This window comes from Hylobates moloch, unplaced genomic scaffold, assembly GCF_009828535.3.
Source record: "Hylobates moloch isolate HMO894 unplaced genomic scaffold, HMol_V3 SCAFFOLD_1, whole genome shotgun sequence".
Taxonomy (NCBI): Eukaryota; Metazoa; Chordata; class Mammalia; order Primates; family Hylobatidae; genus Hylobates; species Hylobates moloch.
The window spans coordinates 66,273,380-66,292,695 of NW_026652276.1; the positions used below are offsets into that span (position 1 = coordinate 66,273,380).

Here is a 19,316-nt window from a genome sequence, read left to right on the forward strand (position 1 = left end):
GTGCGTGTGCGTGTGTGTGTGTGTGTGTGTGTGTTTCTTTTCTTTGGTTTGGCTCAAAACCTCTGCGCAGTTGGCCATTGTGAAGGAGGGAAATGAACTCAACGTACTGCTCACGCCCTGGGGAAGCGATCCCCACAGCTACCTCCCCCCATCTCTCACCCTGTGCCTGTCACTTGGCTTCTCCTCCTCTCCCCGCAGGAAAAGGCCTGTCCCCAAAGGCAGCCAACCACTTTCGGTTTCCCCTCCTCCCTCTCATCTTGCAAGCCAGCCCCAGTTATCTTGGGAAGAAAACACGGGCTCTGCAGGCCAAGAAAATGTGCACCCCACACACCGCTCCAACATAAATTGGGGTCCCTCCCATTCCCGGGAGGTTCTGCAGTAGGATAATCACCAACCAGCTTAAAGGCTGGAAATGGTTTTAGGTACTTGTCAACCTCTCCGAAATACCCGTTTGAAAGTCTACCACCTGGTCTTTCTCCACAGAAACATCTTTCTGGACAGACACGGGTTATGGTTTCTGGATCCCTTCTGAAACTCCTTGCTCTACGTCCCCCTCTAAGAGCAATTCTCATTTTTATGGAGTTTAATTCTAGTTCTCCCCTCTCCCCTTGCCCCCAAATATTTCCCAATTGAAAAATTTGTTCAACGCAGTACTGAAAAGACATTTGTTCAGGAAAAGAGTGACTTCCTCAGATCAGCCTAGAAAAAAGAATGATTCCTTTTCCTCAAAGGCCAGTGTCACATTCCCTTTATATTTTTCGCAGGAACTGCTCTGGTGAACTCCCCCTGAAAGTAAATGTCCTTGGCTGGCCTCCAGCATTCCCTTCATGGGCATAGCCATGCAGCCTTCAGAACCTTCCTGAAAGAGGTAACACCACTCCCCATCCTTTTAAAGACAGTGTCTTTAAACTTCCAATACTATGTTTCAAATATTTGCATTGCATATCTGTGTATACGTTCTCTGCTATTAACATCTGCACACCCAGTAAGTGCCTAAGTGGATGTGGACTGAAGCAGGAAGCAGCACAGCACTCTCTGGAGTAGGCCATTTGTTATTCCTTGAAAAAGTTCTGATGACCTTGGATGTTTTTGATTAAAGGACTTTTGCTGCCATCTGTCAGCAAAAGTCATATTCTTTCTAGAAAACAGCCAATAGGCCCTAACTTTGCTGGAGGGAACCGCAGCAGCAGCCAGGGCCCATTAAAATGTTCTCTCTCCTCCCATGTCCACCCCTAGATGCCCAAGGATTCAGCAAACACGGGGCAAGCAGAGGACACAACAAGCTTGGATGTGAAATAGCACTTCCTTCTGTATTACAGAATAAAACAATATTTTAAATTACACAAGCAGATGGGGCAAGTTTTTGGGCCCTCACAAGCCCAGAAGACTGAAGTCGGGTATACTCCTATATACATGTGGAATTGAGCAAAGAACTTGTTTAATTCCAAAATTTTCTGAGAAATAATCTCAATAGTCAATTTGCCTCATTATCCTCTCCCCGTCTTACCCAAATAAAAGCAGAGCTTTATGACCCTCCCTTTCAACTTGCGGAATGAGGGCCGCAAAGAGACTTTGCACTGAAAAGCAGCCATATTTGCATTTTCTCCCCTTGTGCAGAGGTAAGCAATATACTGGGCTTTGTGGAACCTCACAAAATGGCATCCTTGAACTGACTTCTCTGAAAACCACTGAGACCCACATTCTCTTTTGTGTGTTTCTGGTCACTGCAAATGGAGAGACTAAATCACTCAGAAGGCTTGGTTCTTTCATTCAGTGTTAACATTGGAGAGTATTATTTTTCTCTAAACGGTTTACAGACCTCACTAAGCAGACTGCTGCAGTCCAGGGCTGAAAAGCGCTGCCTGGGATGGCAAAGCATTCTCTGAAGGTTTATGCAAATTTCTGCAGCAAAAAAATGTTCGCTTGTTGCCTCAACGCTTGGATGTCGACAAATTTGAGCCAATTAGAAGGGCATCTTGTGCGCAAGTCACTGCCAGTCTGTCTGCATGAAACACCATGATGGGGGGTGGGGATGTCTAGTCAGTGTAAGAAAGAAGGTGGCGAGTGCGTGTGATTTGCAATTCCCCCAGGTCTTTATTTGAACACAAATCTATGCTCTTTCCCAGCTACAAAAGGAAACATTTACCTACATGAATAATCAACACTCTGGGCGTGTGTGTAAGCTATGTGTACATACAAATTCATAATCTAATATATACCAGCTATTGCAACAGTCTTTGTCTGTACATGAGGTATGAATTTACCATGGCTTAGGCGGCCAGTGGGGCCAGAAGTTACACTTTGAGACCAGCACAGAATGCTGAAGAAATGACAATTTTATCTCCTCTTCCTTCCTTGATTTCCATATCCACCCATACACAGGGCTCCCACTTGACAGTCTTGCCAACATTATCTCAGGGTTCTAAAAGTATCTGGTGAGCATCCTTGAGCAGGAGACAGCAAGTTTTGCTAACATATAAAGGAGTCCTGAGTCCCTTAAATCCAGGGCAGCTGGATTTCAGCCAGCACTGGGCTTTGGATGGTTTACACTGGAGGCTGTTCCCCAGCCTCTTGGCCCTTGGCATCCTTACTCTGTACCAGCCGACAGCAGAGTCTTAAGCAGTGCACAGAGCAAAACATTCTCAAATCCAGCATAGGCATTTGCAGCTGTCTCTTGGAGTGCAAATGTTTAAGTCCTGGGCCACCTGTGATTTAAAATTATCTTTCCTGGCTCAGGTCAGAGAATGTCACAGCCATCACTTCTTCCCAGCATGGAAAGCCAGGTGGTGCTTTCCTTCTGACCTGGCCAGTGGCAACATTTCTGTGGTCCATGAAGCCACAGGCAAACAGCCTGATAAAACCCGATGAGGTGACCCTGGCGCAAAACTATAGGATTCCATTTTCTTATCTATGTAATAAAAGCAACTCTGGAAATAAAAACGTACCCCTTTGAAAATAAACATGGTTAGAGAAAGCAGAGAGTTCTTCGATGACTACCTAATAAAGATGCTTTCCCTTTTTCGGGAATGTTACTTTACTTGAATTTCTCTTTTCTCCCGCTCCTCTTCCCCCCACTTTCCCCTGTAAAATGGCAGCTGCAGAAGCAGCCTCCAATGGAAAATGGATATCTTGTTAATAACAGATGCCAAACCCCACCATCAACGCCGGCTCAGTGCAATAAGCTGTGGTGTAACATGGACTCTGCGTTGTCCCCCACTGGGCCTACAACTTGAGTCCTTTAAGAGGATCAAAGCTCTCAGAGCATCTTAGCAAGATTATTTAGAGCAAGATAGACTAGCCAGTCCTCTCTGGAAAAAGAAGGGGCCCCTGCGGCTTTTTTTTTTTTTTTAAACAGCGCGGAATGTGTGTAACCCCACCCCTTTCTTATTAAACAGAAGCCTTGAGCGAGTACTTTTCTTCGTGCGAGCCCGGGCGATTGTTAGTGATTCATGGAAAAGGGGTATTTGCGGCGCTCAAAGACACTAGCTCCAAAAAGAGATTCATTTATTTATTAAGGAGCTAGCGACATTCTGGAGTTGTTTACACCTCAGGTTTTTCTGCGTTTGCTCTCAGGGCTTGTTTCAAATAGGTGAAGCTATCGCTTTCCTGAAGAACAGCGGAGGACGTACCAACCGATGTCTGAGATGCGCACAGCAAGCTGGTTTAAAACCAGCGGCGAACAGAACGAAGGCAATACAAATAAATATGGCACCTACTGAAAATAACGGAACACAGCGGCAGCCATCGCATAAAGAACTAGCGATTTCAGGCGATTACAAGGGTGGTTCAAAACGAAAGCAAGTTAAAAAATGAGACGCATTTTACAAGGCGATTTGCCAGAGTTGCCAGATTATTTAATTTGTATGGACTATAGGAAAATAATTGTCAACTTGGACATTGTCTTTAAACTCTTGTCACTGGCCCAATCTTTTCCTTAAGTTTAAGGAAGCTGCAGAGCTGGACTACACGTTACACTCTTCGGCTAATACGTGCTTTTCGAATATTTAGCCCAGCCTTTTCCCCGAGATAATTACATTTAGAAAATACGCAAAGAAACCTTTTAGGAGTAAACAAAACGCACCCGAACTATTCATTATAAAAGAAAGAATAAAAAATCCATAAATAATACATTGTAATCAAATAATATAAAGTATTCTGCAGACATAATTTTAAAAAAATTAATAGACTCCTTTTAATTTACTCACCACAAAGATTAAAATGTTCAAGTGCACTTGTTTGATTAATAAAGCATTTTATATGCAATTATTAAGTACTAATCATTAGGAAGTTTACGTTGTTCAGGCAAATCACCAGCTCAGACATTAAAAACCATTATAAAAATATAGCTACAAGGTCAGTATCAAATTACCCTTCCATAGGACAGCTCAAGGACTGCTTCTATTTGATACTAGAAACTTTTTTAAACACCCAAATCCCACTCAAAGCGCAGAAACCTTAAGAGCAGTGACATGAAGGTAGCTTGAAACACAGGTAAGGTCCTTTCCAACAAAGAAAATAGGTGGTGTCCACAGCATATGGTGATTATTAGTTTTAATAGTCTGTGGTAAAATTTTAAAGGTAGAAGTTAATTTGTCGGGCCTTTGGCTCTGTCTTCCTCCAGCTCTTGGGCTTCCTTTTTCGTTTCCCCGTCCTTCACCTCCTGCCGGGAAACGGGAAATTTGTCCTTGTTGTTTTCCTTTTTCCATTTCATTCTCCTGTTCTGGAACCAGATTTTTACCTGTCTCTCGGTGAGGGCTAGGGCGTGGGAAACCTCGATTCTTCTTTTCCTGGTCAGATAGGGGTTAAAAAGAAATTCCTTTTCCAACTCTAGAGTTTGGAAGCGACTGTAGGTTTGTCTTCCTCTTCGTCTACCAGGAGCTGCTGATTAAAACAAAAAAAGGGGGGAGGGAATAAGCGTTTTGAAAATGTTATGGTACCTCTGCATGTTGCTGGAGGTTTGTGGAACGGGGGTCTACGGGGTGAAATATACACAGCGCTCTTTAGCTCCGATATATATAGGGTGTTCAGGCAAGAGGGGCAGAGAGAAGGTCTTCACAATTATTGTCCCCATCATCTTTACATGGTTCCTACTTTTTAAAAAAAAGTCTATATTACTTTATGAATAAGAGCCACTGTGGCTACACAAGAAGGAAAAGGAGGGGGAGAGGGAAGGGGAGTTTTAAAGCCAGAACGTGAGATGAAAGCAGATTTCTCCCCCTCTCCCTTCTTTAAAAAAAAAAAAAAAATGCATCCCAACCTTGTGGTCTCATCCAGGGAAACATTTGAGAAGGAGACGAGCTCTGATTTAAGTGGTCTGGGTCCTCGCCAATATTACCACTGGACGATTTACAGTCAGGATATTGTACCAGCTCGGCCTCTTGCTGGGTCGTAAAAATCGGCTGTCTCTGTAAGTTATCGTATCCGTAAAACTTCGCGGGCTCCCCGTGACAGGCAATCCCGCCGCAGGGGGGAGGCGGCGGCGGAGGCGGGGGGGCGGCCTGGTAGGCAGCGGCCGGGCTGCCCCCGCCGGGGTGGAAGTAGTCCTGGCCCCGGCCGCCCCCATCGCCGCACGCCGGCCCGGAGGGCGGCGGGGACGGGTGCGGGAGCGGGTGCGCCTGCGGGGGCGCGTGCGGGAAGCCGGCGGCGCTGTTGCCATAGAGCTGCAGGGCTGCTGCGGCGGCGGCGGCGTGACGGCCGCCGACCTCGGGCGCGAAGTGACAGTCGTAGTAAGTGGGATTGATGGCCTCGCCCGCCGCCGCCGCCGCCGCCTTGTACTTGGAGTACAGCGGGTTCACGAAGTACGAACTCATTGGGGCGTCAGTGGCGGCGGCCCGGGGCGGGCGGGCGGCGCTAAGCAGCCAGGGAGCAAGCCTCGACTCGGCCGCACTGCCGCGGGGGCCTCTGGGGCGGCTGCCCTCGCCGCCGGGCTACGTCGCTGCTGCCACCCGCCCGCGCTCGCGCGTCGCTTCTGAGGCCGGGCAGCCACGGGCGCTCAGCTACTGGGAGCTCATGCCCGGCTCTTGCGCCCGCCGCCTCGGCTTCGCGCCGCCTCCCTCGCGGGTCGCGGGGCCTCGCCCAGCCCCCGCGCGCCGCCGCCCTCCCGGCCTTTCCCGGCGCGCTCCGGCTCGGCCGCAATATAATCGCCGACGCCCCGGGCGACCTGCCCCTCTGCCTTCACTGTTTCCTCTTAGGCACCAAGAGTGCCGGAGCGCACCCGGACAAGAAAAAAGTGCTCTCGGCCCACGGGGACACTCTGGCCTCGGTTTACAAACCCCAGCTCTGGAGGGAAAAGAAAAAAAACACCCTCTGCCCGCCGCCACCTCTTACCGCGTCCCCCCCCGCGCCCCCCTCCCGCCGCTCTCGCCCCCGCCGCCGAGGCTGCAGCCCAGGTGCGCACCGGCAAGGCATTTTCGCACCACAGCACTGCACGGAGAGGCGGCGTGACGGGGGCGAGGAGCCCCGCGGAGGGATCCGCACGGAGTTCAGCCGCTACGTCCCACAGACGGAGCGCCGCGCCCGGCCCGAGATGCCTCCGCCGGCCTTAAAGGGGGCCCATAAAGACGCACTGCCAAGGGCTCCGTGTGCCCCGGGGCCGCGGGAACGCTGACCGCAGCCGGCAGGGAGGGGCCGCGGCGGAGCCTTAGACTTGGGGGAGACAAGGAGGCCACTCCCAGGAGGCTGCGGAGCAAATGACTCCCTCCCCGAGCCCCTGGGGCAGCCCAGCAGAGGCTGCCTGTGGCTTTTGCAGCTCTGGACACGCGGGTGCAGCCCAGGGAACGTGGACAAGAGGTGTTGACGGACCGGACCGTGCATTTGAGTTGGGGCATATCGAAGTGGTTTAATTAAAAGCCGCGAGTGTGGCCCCCGATCTTGGCGTTATCAAAGCAAATCAAAGCCCTTCTTTTCCAGCCGAGTGGGCCCTGTGGAAATGAGACGTACATTTACCCCTGACGCACCGCAAGCCTGGCCGAGGCTCTCAGGTTCATTGATATTTAATGGAAATCATGCCCATGAATATAGTTTCCATCATTTCACCCTTGATAGACGTCAGCACTGGGCGCAGGGGGAGGCTGAAGAATGCAGGAGGGGGCATTAGGCTTGCTGAGAGTAAATAGAAGAGCGGACAGAAACGTTCTGAGGCGGGATAAAGGGCTCGCGCTGGGGAGGGTGACATTTCCTCGGGCAGGACGCGGCTCCCGGGTCTCGGCCCCGGCGCGCAGCGAACCAGGGCCGGCTGCGGTTCCCGGAGGAGCGCGGGGGGCAGACGACCGCGAGTTCCCCCCAGGAGCCTCCCGGCCGGCGTTCAGATCGCGCCGGTTCCAGGCAGCTGCAGGCGGCCCATCTTCTGCTGACGATCCTAGTTCCCCCGCCAAGCCTGTGAAATTACTGCCGAGAGAGCGCGCAGGCCTCAAAGTTACGAATTTTTCCCAAAGCAGAGAAAGAGAAGGCTCAGCCTAGTTTGTGAGCAGAGATGAAGAAAAGTTGCCCTAGTCATGTGGCCCAGTCGAGTGTGAATCGACAAAATATTCCTGATTTTAGCAGCTCTCTCCAAAGCTGTCTGGCTTTACCCTACCAACCGCCTCCCCACACACTTCCTTTCCCTCTCTGCTCTCGTTTCAATGTCCAATAAATGCAATGGTTCTCTGTTGTGTGTGTGTTTTCCCCTCTCCTGCTCGGCCTTTTTCGTGGGCTCTTTGGGTGACTGAGCCCCGTTTCCTTCGGGATAGGTACAATGTCGTGAGGGCGCCAGGCCCACAGCTTTGGAAACAGACCTTCAAGGCGCCCCTGCTCAAGCTAAACGCACCACGCCGGCTTTCCACACCAAATGCAAATTTCCGAAAACCCCAGACGGCCTCAGAGATGCCGCAGGCTGGCGAGCGATTTCAGCTACCCCTAGTTCCTTGTGGGTTGGCCCAGCCTGCGAGCGCGATCCTGACTTGTGTCTGGGTGGACTGAAATATCATTTTTACAAATGGAGAAAATGAGATCGAGATGGACAGACATAGCAAGGTGATAATGTCTGACTCAATTATTTCTACTGGGAATGACTGAAAGGTAAAGGAATCGTTAATGAATCTGGAGATGATAAAGGCATGCTTTATTTAATTTTTAAATTAGTAAGGAGTGCAGACTTGAGGTGGTGGAGAGCAAGGTTTTTTTTTGTTGTTGTTGTTGTTGTTTGTTTTTGTGAGGCTTTTTTCTGCTGATTATTGCCAAATATAATGACTTTCTTTAAATCCGAAGGCGAACGAATTGATTCTGACAGTTAAGGATTTGTCCTTCAATCTTGCAAATGCCCAATTAAAAGATTATTATTGTCAATAAAGCCTTGGAGCTACCTTTGTAATTGTGCCCCTTATTTTCAGTTTGGTGTGTGTGTGTGTGTGTGTGTGTGTGTGTGCGTGTTTGAACCCTGGATAAATGAGTGGATTTTGGAATGGAATGGGGGAAAAAAATGAAAGAGCCCGGATCCCATACCAGTCATCTTGTAGAACTGTGTGATTCCTCGGGGGAATAAAAGAAAAATGAACACTAGAAAATTCATTTATAGACATTCAGGCCAAATTTAGAAAACGTTACAACACAACATTTCCTCTTGGGACAAAACAGTTTTTAACATTTATTTAAGCATTCCGTTTATAATATGAGTATAAAAAGAGCGCGATTAACTTAGTAAGCAAAGATCTATGCTTTTTACAGTTTTCTGTTTTGATATAATACATTAATTTATCATAATGTTTTATAGTTTCAGCTGTGCCACAGTCCAAATTTTCTGAAGCCCTGATCGAACCAAAATTTTATGCCCAGCAAACACAGAAATTAATAGTACACCTTGTTTATTTTTGGCTAAGATTATCCTAATTTGGGATTAAAAATAAGATTGTAAATATTTTTAATCAAAACCTTTCTCCGCCGCAATTCCAGCTTTACGAGATCAGAAAGTGGAGCAACAGCGCTCTCTAGTGGCCAAATGCCACCTCCAGTCCACTGAATTTAATTTTTATTCATTTCAAACCAATTCTAATCTCGTTCTTTAGTTTGGGGCTTGGACTGCTGACACTAATAATGCTTCATTCCTGTGACTGTCAACAAGTCAAGAGCAGCAAGCAGGAGCTCCTGCATGCCTAGGATATTCTAATCAGTGCTCCCAACAGCTTCCAGTAGTGTCTTTTCCAAAAGCTTCCAGCCCTTCTTTTGCCAGACACCAAAAGTCCCCATGCTGTAACCGTCCAGCTGTGCCTTTTAAAATAATTATAGGACAGGCTAGATTTAACAAACCTACAACTTTCTAAATATCAACTGCCAAGAGGCTTTTTCTTTTCTAGAGGAACCAGACACTCTGGCAACCAAGAAATTACAGAAATCAAGTATTGTTATGTTTTTGTTTTTCTCTTATAGCTGTTGCTTTTGGGATTAAATCATGAATATTTGCTATTTTAACACTGTAACTTTAATGCTTTGGGCCCACTTAGGTGGGCGATTTTGGGGGAAATCGAAGCCAAATCAAAAGCTTTTTGCTGGATCTCTGAGTGGCTGTCTGGAAAGTCCCTTTGCGCTTCTGTTCGTTTGAATTTCTATGGACAATAAATGGGATTTTAAAAATATATATCAACAGTCATTGAACTAAGCATTCCACTAGAATTTTTTTAAAAGCAATGACTATTCAATTGGCTTAAGTTTTCCTGTTAGGTTAATCTTTTTACTCATCTTCAAAACTGCTTTCCTCCAGTTTAGGTGTAACAATTGTATTTTTTTATAAGTGAATAGACATAAATTCCAACAATATTTTGCTTCAAAGTTTGGAGTGGAGGGCCAGAAATTCTTGTGAATAGGCATCTAACTTCATCTTTTCCCGTGAACCATACTTCTGGGAGACTCTCACCTGGGTAAATCACCTAAGATCACTAACCATCCAATCCCCAGATAACAGGCCAATTTTTTTCTTTGTTTGTTTCTAAAGAACCAGCTAAACCGTGGTCATAGTCAAAATATTATAAAATGCCATCGCCTTAGGCTACTTCCAATACTCAGTTCATTTCAAAAATCAGAAATTCATTCATCTCTTCCTTCCTACCTCTTTCATGTTTACTTCCTAGGTGCTCACACCTCACCCAGGGGCTCCTATGCCCCTGCCTTCTTGGTCCAACGCGGTCTTGTTTATATTTTATTGTCTAGATTTTAAGACCCAGTTTTGTCTGCATTTTTACTTTCCTCCCACAAACACAAACATCAAAATGAGATGGTTTCAAAGCAAAGCGCCGGGCCTGTCGTAAACTCATTACCTCCAGACGTCTGGCCGGCTAGATGGCTTTATGACACCTTGGCTCTTCCTGTTTTCAAAGAGCCCTAGGTACCGAGCTGGCCACAGTGGCAGGCGTATGCAGCACCTTCTGCCGGATCTGGGCCTTCCATGGCTTTCCCTCCCAGTCCCCCTCTGCTTTTTCTTCGAGTCCCCTCTTTCTTTGGGATCTCCCACGATCTCTGCCACCGCCCCCACCTTCCACCCAGCTCTGGCCACCTGGCAGTGCCGCCTCTTTGGCCTGCAAAGGCTGTGCTCACCCAAACCCTCACTTACAATGACCTTCATTTTAGCCCCTGAATGCAGCCCTCAGAGGGCCAAGCTGGGGGCTAAACATACACAGAAGCTGGGTGGGGGGAAGGGGACGGTGAAATGGATGTGGCTGGTGAGGAGAGCCTTGACCATTTTGATCGCTAAGGTCACTTTGGGGCTTTGGTGGGGAGGGGCAGAAGCTCACAGCCTGACCAGCTGGGACCTCCCGGAGCCAGCCAGCCCCGCCGAGCTGGGACAGTTGCTCCAGAGTGCAGAGTTGGCCTTTCCCTTGTTTGGAGAGGGGTTTGGCATCTGGGGCTCCAGGAGTCCAGGGAAGGTTAGGGTGCTGTGTACCCAAGCCCCAGCCTGAAAGTGCCTGGCTTCTGGGGCCTGCTGGGTCCTCTGGGCGCTGCTGCAAGGCTAACACTGGGCCCAAGCACAGAGTTCGTGGAGGACCTTGAACCAGGCTTGGGGAGGCACCAATGTCCCCCCACAGGATCTGTGCTGTTGCATCTGCCTACACAAAGGGATGTGAAGCAGAGAAGGCAGAGACACATCAGAGAGATCTGTCAGGTGGAAGGGCCCTGAATTTTTAACAATGTCTCCCTCCCAGGGGTAGAGGAGAAATATCCTGAGTGTGATATTTTGCAGAGAGGCAGAGAAAGCAGGCACACAACGTTTAGGGTCAGCGTCTGGGTTCCATTTGATCAGGTCAGCATTTATTAGTAGGAAGCAGTAACATTTACAACTGGTCCTCGGGCAGGAACCGGGAGGGCCACCACCCGCGGCCGCCCACGCGAGCCCAGCTTTCGGGGGAGAGAGCAGCGTCCAATGCACTGAGGACAAACCCCAACCCGCCCGAGGCCCTGGGCTCCTCTCTCTAGGCCTCACTGGAGATCTCCGCCGAGGTCCCCCGTGCTCCCTGAGGAAAGGGGGCTTTCGCAACTGGTGGGCAACCCGGCCGGGCTTCAGCGTGGGCTAGCAGCCGGGGTGTCCGCACTGTTGTCGCTCTGCCTTCATTCTTGGAATTGGGGCGCACTTGGCCCCTGTTTGGGCAGTGCTGGGGGTGAGAGGACTAAACTACAGCACTTTTCAGAAACATAGGGGACATTTACACAAGAGAGGGCTCCCCAAGCCAGCGTGCACTCACAAAATATAGCATTTCTTAAGGAACCAATGGAGCAGGAAAGGGAGGGAGTGGGATAGGGCGAAACCCCAAAGCCACTTGGTTTTTCCAACACATAAACGAGCAAATACAGAGTCCCCCAAATACCTCACAGAGACCAACCACACAGTCACTTCTATCTAAAAAGGAAAAAAAAAAAAGTCCAAGTCGCTGGAGAGTTTCTGGAAATCAAGCACCAAGCACCCACAAAGGAAAACAGCAACAACAACAAAAACCGCTGCCCTTGAGCGCTCCCGCCAGCACCGCGCCGGGTCAGTCTCCTTTGGGGCATTTCTCCTTGCTCATCTTTTTCATTTTCATCCTACGGTTCTGAAACCAGATTTTGACCTGTCTCTCTGTTAGGTTGAGAATCCTGGCCACCTCGTAGCGCCGGTCCCGGGTGAGGTACATGTTGAAGAGGAATTCTTTCTCCAGCTCAAGTGTCTGGTATTTGGTGTAGGGACAGCGCTTTTTCCGGGTGGAGCGAGCGTGGATCCAGTTCGCTGCGGGGTTGTCTACAAAGAGGGAGGTTTGGAGACGGGGAGAGAGGGGCGGAGGGGAGGCAGGGAGAGACGACAGGATGGGGAAGAGAGGTCGTTAAATTAATTTCACCAAGGATGTTCGCTTTTCACAACTTGGGGGAAATTATCATAAAAAGCCTTAATGCCCGCGCTCTGTTTACCGTACAAACCGAGCGCCCAGGGTAGGTGGTTATGGGAAGCTCTTTTTATGGATGCATGTTGCTCGCCTAGGCTTGGGTAGGCGTCTAGACGTTTTTATAGGTTAGTAAAACTATCAGTTTTGCACATTCGAGCCTTACAGGTTTCAGCAATAAATCAGGGGGCAATTTCTTTTGCACTTACTTGGGTCAAGTTGCTGCTGCTGCGGCTGCGAATGCTGCTTCTCCTCCTCCTTCAGCGGACAGCCCGGGCTCGGGTGGTCGCTGCAAGCTGAGGGCTCCGACGAGCCGCCCGTCCCAGTCGCGGCCCCGATCCCTGCCCCAGGCCCGGTTCCCCCCGTCGCCGCTGCCGCCTTGTCCCGCAGGAACGAGTTGCACGAGAACTCGGGGCCGCTGCTCCCCTGGGACTCTCGGGCCGCGGAGCACTCAGTCCGTTTGGAGGAGGAGGATAAGGAAGTGGAGGAGGAGGTGGTGGAGGCGGCCGTGGCGGGGGCCGGGGCCGCTCGGGTTTCAGGCTTAATCCCGTAGTGGCGCCCGTTGGCTGGGCCGCTGGGACCGGGGCCCGGACCGCCGCCTCCACCACCACCGCCCGCACCGCCCGGGAAGCCGGGCAGCGGCTCCATCCAGGAGCGCACGTAGCGGCTGGGCTCGGAGGCAGAGGCGGCCAGGGGCGGCGGGGGAACGTACGGGTGGTAGAGGCCGCTCATCGCCGCCGCTGCCGGGGGCTGGGCGGACACCGCGGACCACGAGGCAGAGAACACGGCCGATTTGGGGGCAAAACTACACGAGGCGAACTCGGCGGCGGTGGCGGCCGGGCTATCAGCCACACCTGCAGGCCGGCCCTGCGCGCCTGGCCCCGGCGGCCCGAAGCGCGCCGCGAACACCTCGTCGCCCTCATGGCCTATAAGCGAGTCCACGTAGTAGTTGCTGAGGGTGCCACTGGAAGACATTTTGAGGCGTCCCGCGCTCCCACCCAAGGTTACACTGTCGGCCGCCGAGCCGCTCCCCGCCGGCGCCCGAGCCGCCGACTAGTTCGCAGGCTGCAGCCTCCACCATTGGTCGCACGGCCCACGTGATCATATTTACCAATACCGGGAGTAAATCAGTCCGCTAAACTGGGGGCTGCTGTGATTAAAAAAAAAAAAATCATCAACATAAGCGCCGCAATTAGAGCCCGCAGGCCCAGGTCCATGTGCCCGGCTCGGCCCGGCCCGACCTGACCTGGCCCGCCCAGCGGCTGCCGGGACCACAGACGCGACCGCATCCAGAGGAGGCGCTGGGGACTATTTGTTCGCTTCTTCTTGCAGTCCTCGGTCCCGCAGTCGGGCCCCGTCGCTGACTCTCCAGCTTTCGAGCCGCGGGCGGCGCGTCCAGGGCACACGGAGCGGCCGGGGGCGCGCCAGGCCGGTGTAGCCCGAGGCAGGCGGGCCCTCGGGGCGGCCCCTGGCGCCCGAGGGGAGCTGTTCTCCACTCGCCTCTCTCGCTACCTACACCCACCCCTCCCCACACATCCCCACACACACGCTTGCTCACAGCTTGTCGTGTTGTTTAAAACAGGTGGAAGACCTCTGTAATGATATTATGCCTTTCAATAAAAATTTTATGAGGTGTATTTGATTATAGATTAATGTGTCCCTAATAAAACGGACGGATGGAGCAGCTCGGAGGGCTCCCTCCCCCTGCCACAGTCACACACGCCCGCGCGGCCACACACACCCCGACGTGAGGCTGGGCACACGCCGCGGCCCGAGGGTCGAGCCGAGGCGGCCGGGCGCGGCTGCGGAGGACACAGAGGGGCTTCTGCCTGCCCTCGGGAGGGCGGGCGGCCGGGCGAGTTGGCGCAGCACGGACAGTGGCGGCCAGGGTGCTTCGTCTTCTCCGATGATGCTGGAAAGGCCCTGGAAGAGAACACGCCACATGGCAGAACCCAAATCCTAGAGCAGCTTGCTCCTGCCCGCCGCCCCAGCCCTGCCTCAGTGAGCTTCCCCGGCAGGGCCGCTTCGCGCGGTTCGCACTTAAAGGCCTCGGAGGAGACTCCCAAAATGTCTAAAAAATTCGGCCGAATGGCTAGGTCCTTGGGCCACTCCCTTCTGATTTTTTTTCCCCCCTACGGAGGTGAGGTTGAGCAGCCTTGAATCTGAGGGAAATGCCCATTGTCACTCCCAAATCCATGGTACAAAGCCTTGGAAGCCCGGCTGGGAGCCGAGACAAAAGCGGCCGGGGCGCCGGCGGCGGAGGGCATATTCCTCGCTCTACAAGTTGCCCAGCTCACCCTTGGAGGGCTCCCGGCCCACCTCCAGCCCCGAAAAGGAAGCGGGTAAATGGATACTTATGGCCTGATTGATTACCTTTGCCAATAGCTTTCTGATTTTGTTCCAGAGGGGATGCCTTTGCCTTGTAGCTCAGGCTTTCCTGGGATACATGGCCCGCTATCAACAACTAATGGTGCTCCCCACATGATCGGAGAAACGGCTAAATAAAAATTACCCTCCTGCTGCCCAACCGGTGTTAAGTCTGGGGCAAACCTATTCAACGTTTTCAATCTAGCATTGATTCCAAGCCCTCTCCCCCACCCCCAGGAAATGGCCCCCTAAAAGAGTTCTGTCTTGGAATGTTCCTGGTTTTGGGGCGGAAGTTTAAAACTCCGAATGCCAGTGTCCCAGAGACTCCCTGGATGAGGACTTATAGCACCTAAATGGATCGTTCTTAGGGAAACATTTAAAAGGAAGAAATGGAAAGGATGTGTTTTGTGAAACTGCTGGAAGCTATTTGAAACTACAGGCAGGACCTGGGGTAACGAATTTTCTGTTAGCTTTCCCCTGCAAGGCTTCTTCTCCCTTTTCCCCTCAGGACTAGATATGTCTGGGCTCTCTAGTGGGGATCCTGTAGAAGCCGGTGGAAGCTGGTGGGAGTCTCCTGGGCCATGGCGGCGAATGGAACATTAGACTTCATGGGAAGTCATGTTTATTTGCAAAATTTTCAGTCACCTTTTCTGCATTTTCTTGCATCCCAGATGCAGCAGTTCCCACCTGCATTTTGTAATTAAATAGAGGAAAGACTGACTGGGGAAAATCTTTTCATTTCTTCCTTTAAAAAAATTTCATGTGGGCCACTAAAAGGTAATGACTGAACATAAAACCCATCCACAAGGAGATCAAGGCAAAGGGGATGGGAAAACTCACCCATCCTCGGCTTCTCTGGGGTCTGGCTGTCTTGCGCTTGGGATGGGGGTAGGGCTGAGGGAAAGGCGGCAGAATTGGATCCGCTGCAGTGCTACACTGCTGCTTGTCCTTGCTCCTGTAATGGAGGCCGCCAACTTCCAGGTGGGCAAGACTAGCTTCAACCTAGCCCCTGATGACTGCTCGCCAGCCAGAAATCACCAAGACGCCACTGAAAGCATTAAAAACAACACAACCAAAACCAAAGAGGAGAAAACACACAAATGGGAGGCTTTGAGGAGAAAGTGGCTTGGGGTATAGACTTACTTACCAGGTTCAGGCCAGAGGAAAGCTCACATCCATTGAGAGTGCAATTGTGTTACTATCACTGGGGACTGGGAAAGGAAAGAGGAGACTCCCCTTCCTCCCAATTATGAAAACTTCACTCTCAGGCTAGCTTATCATTCCTCTCCCCCAACCACTGCCAAAATCCAACACCCTAGGCCTCCTCCAGCTTTTGTCCCCCATCTCCCTTCCCCTACTAGTCTATCACTCCCCTGCCCAAATGCCCCAAACAGGGAGGGTAACCAGAAGATAATCTCACCATAGGCTTTCATTTCCACCATAACATATTTCCATTTCAGAAAGCAGAGGGAGCGAACTCGTTTCCAGAGTTTATTGCATTATACATGCGACCAGAACATGCACAGAAAGGACAGGTTGCTGTTGTACTTCTACCAAACCACAGATGCACCACAAGGGAAAGGCTACAAGGCATAAATCGTCAATATCCCATCTCACCAAGGACAATTGCTAAATTCATTTGTGAAAAGATACATTGTAATGTGCTTTTTAAGTCCCCCTCCCTCCAAGCTTGTGAGTTTTCTTAATCTTTTTTTTTTTAATATATATGTCATTTTAAAAGTACTGGATGTATTCAAAATGCCATGAGTTCATGGACAAACCACACACATAGACCTTTCGTGTTAGGAAAGACATGAAAAAGTCACATTGCTGGATGGATGGATGGATGCTCTACAGTTCCAATAAGTTAAGACCCAAATGAAAATGCGCAATAATAGTTACCCTGCATTACGATGAAAAAATAATAAATTACACGTGCTAAGTATATATATATATATATATACTCATAGGGATTACAGATCACTTGCAGCACGAACATAATGACCCCAAAGTCACATTCTAGCAGGAAAACAAAATACAACAAAACAAAAAACAAAGAGCGGTGAAGGTTTTGTTTCCGCTTTCCCAGTCCTCCAGCACTGGGCCCTGGAACGCGGTGCCCCCTCTCCAATCCTGGCCTCTGACCGGCCTCGGACCTAAGAAAACGTGAGGTTGGCGGTCAGTTCTCGGATCCGGTTCTCTCGGCTCATCTTCTTGAGTTTCATTCGGCGGTTTTGAAACCAAATCTTGACCTGCCTGTCGGTGAGGTTAACGCTCTTACTGATCTCTAGGCGGCGCTCGCGGGTGAGGTACATATTGAACAAGAACTCTTTTTCTAATTCCAGCGTTTGGTGCTTAGTGTAAGGGCACCTCTTCTTTCTGCCACTCTTTGCAGTGAGCCAATTGCTGGTTGGTGTATCAGACTTGATTTCCTCTAACAAAATTAAAGGGAGAAGAAGAAAAAAAAATCAAGAGGTTTTTTTTTTTTTTTGGTTTTGGTTTTTCTTTTTTTCTTCAGACTGTTCAAATGTACCCTTGGCCATGACCCTGCTGGCAGCCAGGGCGCTTTGGAAAATGCTAGTATTAAACATTACTCACATGAAGTGGGCCCTGGAAGGGAATCTTACATTGATGCCACATTACTTAAATGACATGATGGCAGGACAGTCTGCATTTGGGTTCTCTCTCTCTCTTTCAACTTTCTCACTTGTACAAAACATTAGTACAATAGTAAACTTTCCAGATCTCCCCAGCAACATTCTAAGGGTTCAGCTCCTAACAGGGATGGAGGGGAATAAGTCACAACCTGGACAAGCCTACCAACCCCACTGCTGCCTCAGGTCCCCAAATCTGCCGCTTCTTCCCCACCTCTCCTAGGCAGTCAGGGAGCGCAACAGCCAGGTTTATAGGTGCCCATTCTCTTTCAAAAGATAAATGGGGAAGCGAGACACCTTCCCCACCTTGCCTGGGTATTGTTGCATTCCCCAGAATTTCCTTAATTTTCATGTCTTCTTGACCCCACACAAAAGCATTCCCCCAGAAAGGGAGCCCCCTACTGTGGCCCACCTCTAAGCACTGGGGGAGAGGAACAGGGCTCCTTCTCAAAAAGCCAGATCCCTGGCTCTTGCCTTAGCCCAGCCCTAAGGCTGGCCTTGCAGGATGGGCAATGCGGGTTCCACTCTCCCCCTCCGCCTTTGCCCTCTTTGCCGACGGATTGCAAAGCCTGCAGCACTTTTCCTAAACAAAGCCAAGGTTACCTAGCCCAGCAAAGGCAGTAAGCCCTGTTTCCCAACTCAAGCACCAATCAGCCCAGCCATCTCTTTCCCCTCACCACCCCCAAGCTCGCAGGATGCGGGGTGCATACACTTGAACACGAACACGGTGCCCTGGGTCACCTTAACATGATCATTGGGCTCAAGGCAAAACTGGAACTGCAAATCTGAGCAGGAGAAAGGAGGCTCTAGGGTCGTGTTTACGAGCCGCAAGTCTCCTTTGCGCTCTTTTGTTGTGTTCAGGTCTAGCTCAGGAAAAAATAAAACCGGCAAGCTTTTCCTCTGCCCGGGCGCCATCAGCGTGGGGCCAGGACTGGCGGGGAGGGCCAGGGCAGCAGGGCAGAAGCGGGGACTATCTCAGGGCTGAGATCACCCCTCTAAAAGCCAGGCGGAGCACCACCTGCCAAGTCGGGCGCCAGCTCGGCGCTGGGCACCACGGCACTCCCTCTCTGCCGGGTTCCCGGGCTGCGCGCCCCGCTGGGGTGGCAACTCTGCTCATACCGACCTTTGCTTTCCTTCTCCTGCACTTCGGGACTGGACACGGAGACCTCAGCCAGGCAGCTCCTCTCTTCGGGAAGGCCGCCTTTGGCCTCGGGGCTCTCCACCTGGGAGACTTTGGTGGGCTCCTGGCCGCTCACAGGCTCGTTCATCTTCTTTTCCATCTGCAGCTGGGCAGCGGAGAGCTGCGGCTTGGCCGCGCCACGAGGGTTGAGCTGGAGCATGACAGTGGAGCTGCCTTCGGGGCTGTTATTGTACTCTTGGGTTTTCCCGGTGGCGTAGGTCTGACTCAGTCTAAAATATCCAGGGACGGGAACCTCAGGGTTCTCAACGGGACAAGACTCAGGGACCAGCCTCTGGTACGAAGGGACCTCGGCCGAAATGAGTTTGTTGCGCTTATCAGAATACATGCAGCAATTGGATTCTTCCTTAATGTTGGTGGTGAAGGAGCAAGTGGGGACTTGCTGTGTAACAGGTTGCTCTATTCGACAAGATCTGTTCGGATCTGTCCAACTGTCTACTTGAGGTATATAAGGATGCACATTCATACCCATATTTTGGTGGTTCACTTCTCTTTTGGCCAGAGACGGGAGCAGTCCACAGGTTTGCATTCCATAGGTCCCCATGTCTGCGCTAGGTGGTGGCATGTACATGCTGGCGCTGCTGGAATAAAAACTGTCACTCCTGCAGGCACTGATCAAGGAATCTACTAAAAAAGTATTAGCAGCAGGAGAGCTGTTGGGAAAGGACATTTTGGGGAAGAATATGAAGAAGAGAGATTGTGTCCTTTGTAGGCTGACATCTCTAG

General features: G+C 50.8%; 3 protein-coding genes across 6 annotated transcripts; all 3 read right to left on the reverse strand.

The window, feature by feature from the left end:
- Positions 1 to 3,487: 3,487 nt before the first annotated feature.
- HOXD8 (homeobox D8) lies at positions 3,488 to 6,467 on the reverse strand. 3 transcript variants are annotated; one of them, XM_032755316.1, is made up of 3 exons: positions 6,398 to 6,467; positions 5,258 to 5,405; positions 3,488 to 4,881 (listed from the first exon to the last, which is right to left on the reverse strand). In XM_032755316.1, the coding sequence occupies exons 2-3, from the start codon at positions 5,280 to 5,282 to the stop codon at positions 4,586 to 4,588; spliced, it is 321 nt and encodes a 106-aa protein (XP_032611207.1). In that variant the 5' UTR covers positions 5,283 to 5,405; positions 6,398 to 6,467; the 3' UTR covers positions 3,488 to 4,585. The 3 variants fall into 3 exon arrangements, with proteins under 3 accessions (XP_032611207.1, XP_032611205.1, XP_032611204.1); XM_032755314.1 differs by having other exon boundaries at positions 3,488 to 4,878; positions 5,258 to 6,467; XM_032755313.1 differs by having other exon boundaries at positions 5,258 to 6,467.
- Positions 6,468 to 11,230: 4,763 nt separating this feature from the next.
- On the reverse strand, positions 11,231 to 13,869 carry HOXD9 (homeobox D9). Of its 2 annotated transcripts, none has more exons than XM_058428717.1 (3): positions 13,618 to 13,869; positions 12,581 to 13,521; positions 11,231 to 12,232 (listed from the first exon to the last, which is right to left on the reverse strand). In XM_058428717.1, the coding sequence occupies exons 2-3, from the start codon at positions 13,344 to 13,346 to the stop codon at positions 11,991 to 11,993; spliced, it is 1,008 nt and encodes a 335-aa protein (XP_058284700.1). In that variant the 5' UTR covers positions 13,347 to 13,521; positions 13,618 to 13,869; the 3' UTR covers positions 11,231 to 11,990. The 2 variants fall into 2 exon arrangements, with proteins under 2 accessions (XP_058284700.1, XP_058284729.1); XM_058428746.1 differs by having other exon boundaries at positions 11,251 to 12,232; positions 12,581 to 13,518.
- A 2,347-nt stretch (positions 13,870 to 16,216) lies between these two features.
- HOXD10 (homeobox D10) lies at positions 16,217 to 19,316 on the reverse strand. The gene is made up of 2 exons (XM_032753373.2): positions 18,516 to 19,316; positions 16,217 to 17,172 (listed from the first exon to the last, which is right to left on the reverse strand). The coding sequence occupies exons 1-2, from the start codon at positions 19,258 to 19,260 to the stop codon at positions 16,895 to 16,897; spliced, it is 1,023 nt and encodes a 340-aa protein (XP_032609264.1). The 5' UTR covers positions 19,261 to 19,316; the 3' UTR covers positions 16,217 to 16,894.

Excerpts from the sequence above, each read along its gene's own strand:
- HOXD8 (XM_032755313.1), bottom strand. The coding sequence starts at position 5,810 with ATGAGTTCGTACTTCGTGAACCCGCTGTACTCCAAGTACAAGGCGGCG. Across the intron at positions 4,882-5,257 it reads TCCCTGGATGAGACCACAAG|CAGCTCCTGGTAGACGAAGA; the intron begins GTTGGGATGCAT and ends TGTTTTAATCAG.
- HOXD10 (XM_032753373.2), bottom strand. The coding sequence starts at position 19,260 with ATGTCCTTTCCCAACAGCTCTCCTGCTGCTAATACTTTTTTAGTAGAT. Across the intron at positions 17,173-18,515 it reads GCAGGAGAAGGAAAGCAAAG|AGGAAATCAAGTCTGATACA; the intron begins GTCGGTATGAGC and ends TAATTTTGTTAG.
- HOXD9 (XM_058428717.1), bottom strand. The coding sequence starts at position 13,346 with ATGTCTTCCAGTGGCACCCTCAGCAACTACTACGTGGACTCGCTTATA. Across the intron at positions 12,233-12,580 it reads GCAGCAGCAACTTGACCCAA|ACAACCCCGCAGCGAACTGG; the intron begins GTAAGTGCAAAA and ends CCCTCTTTGTAG.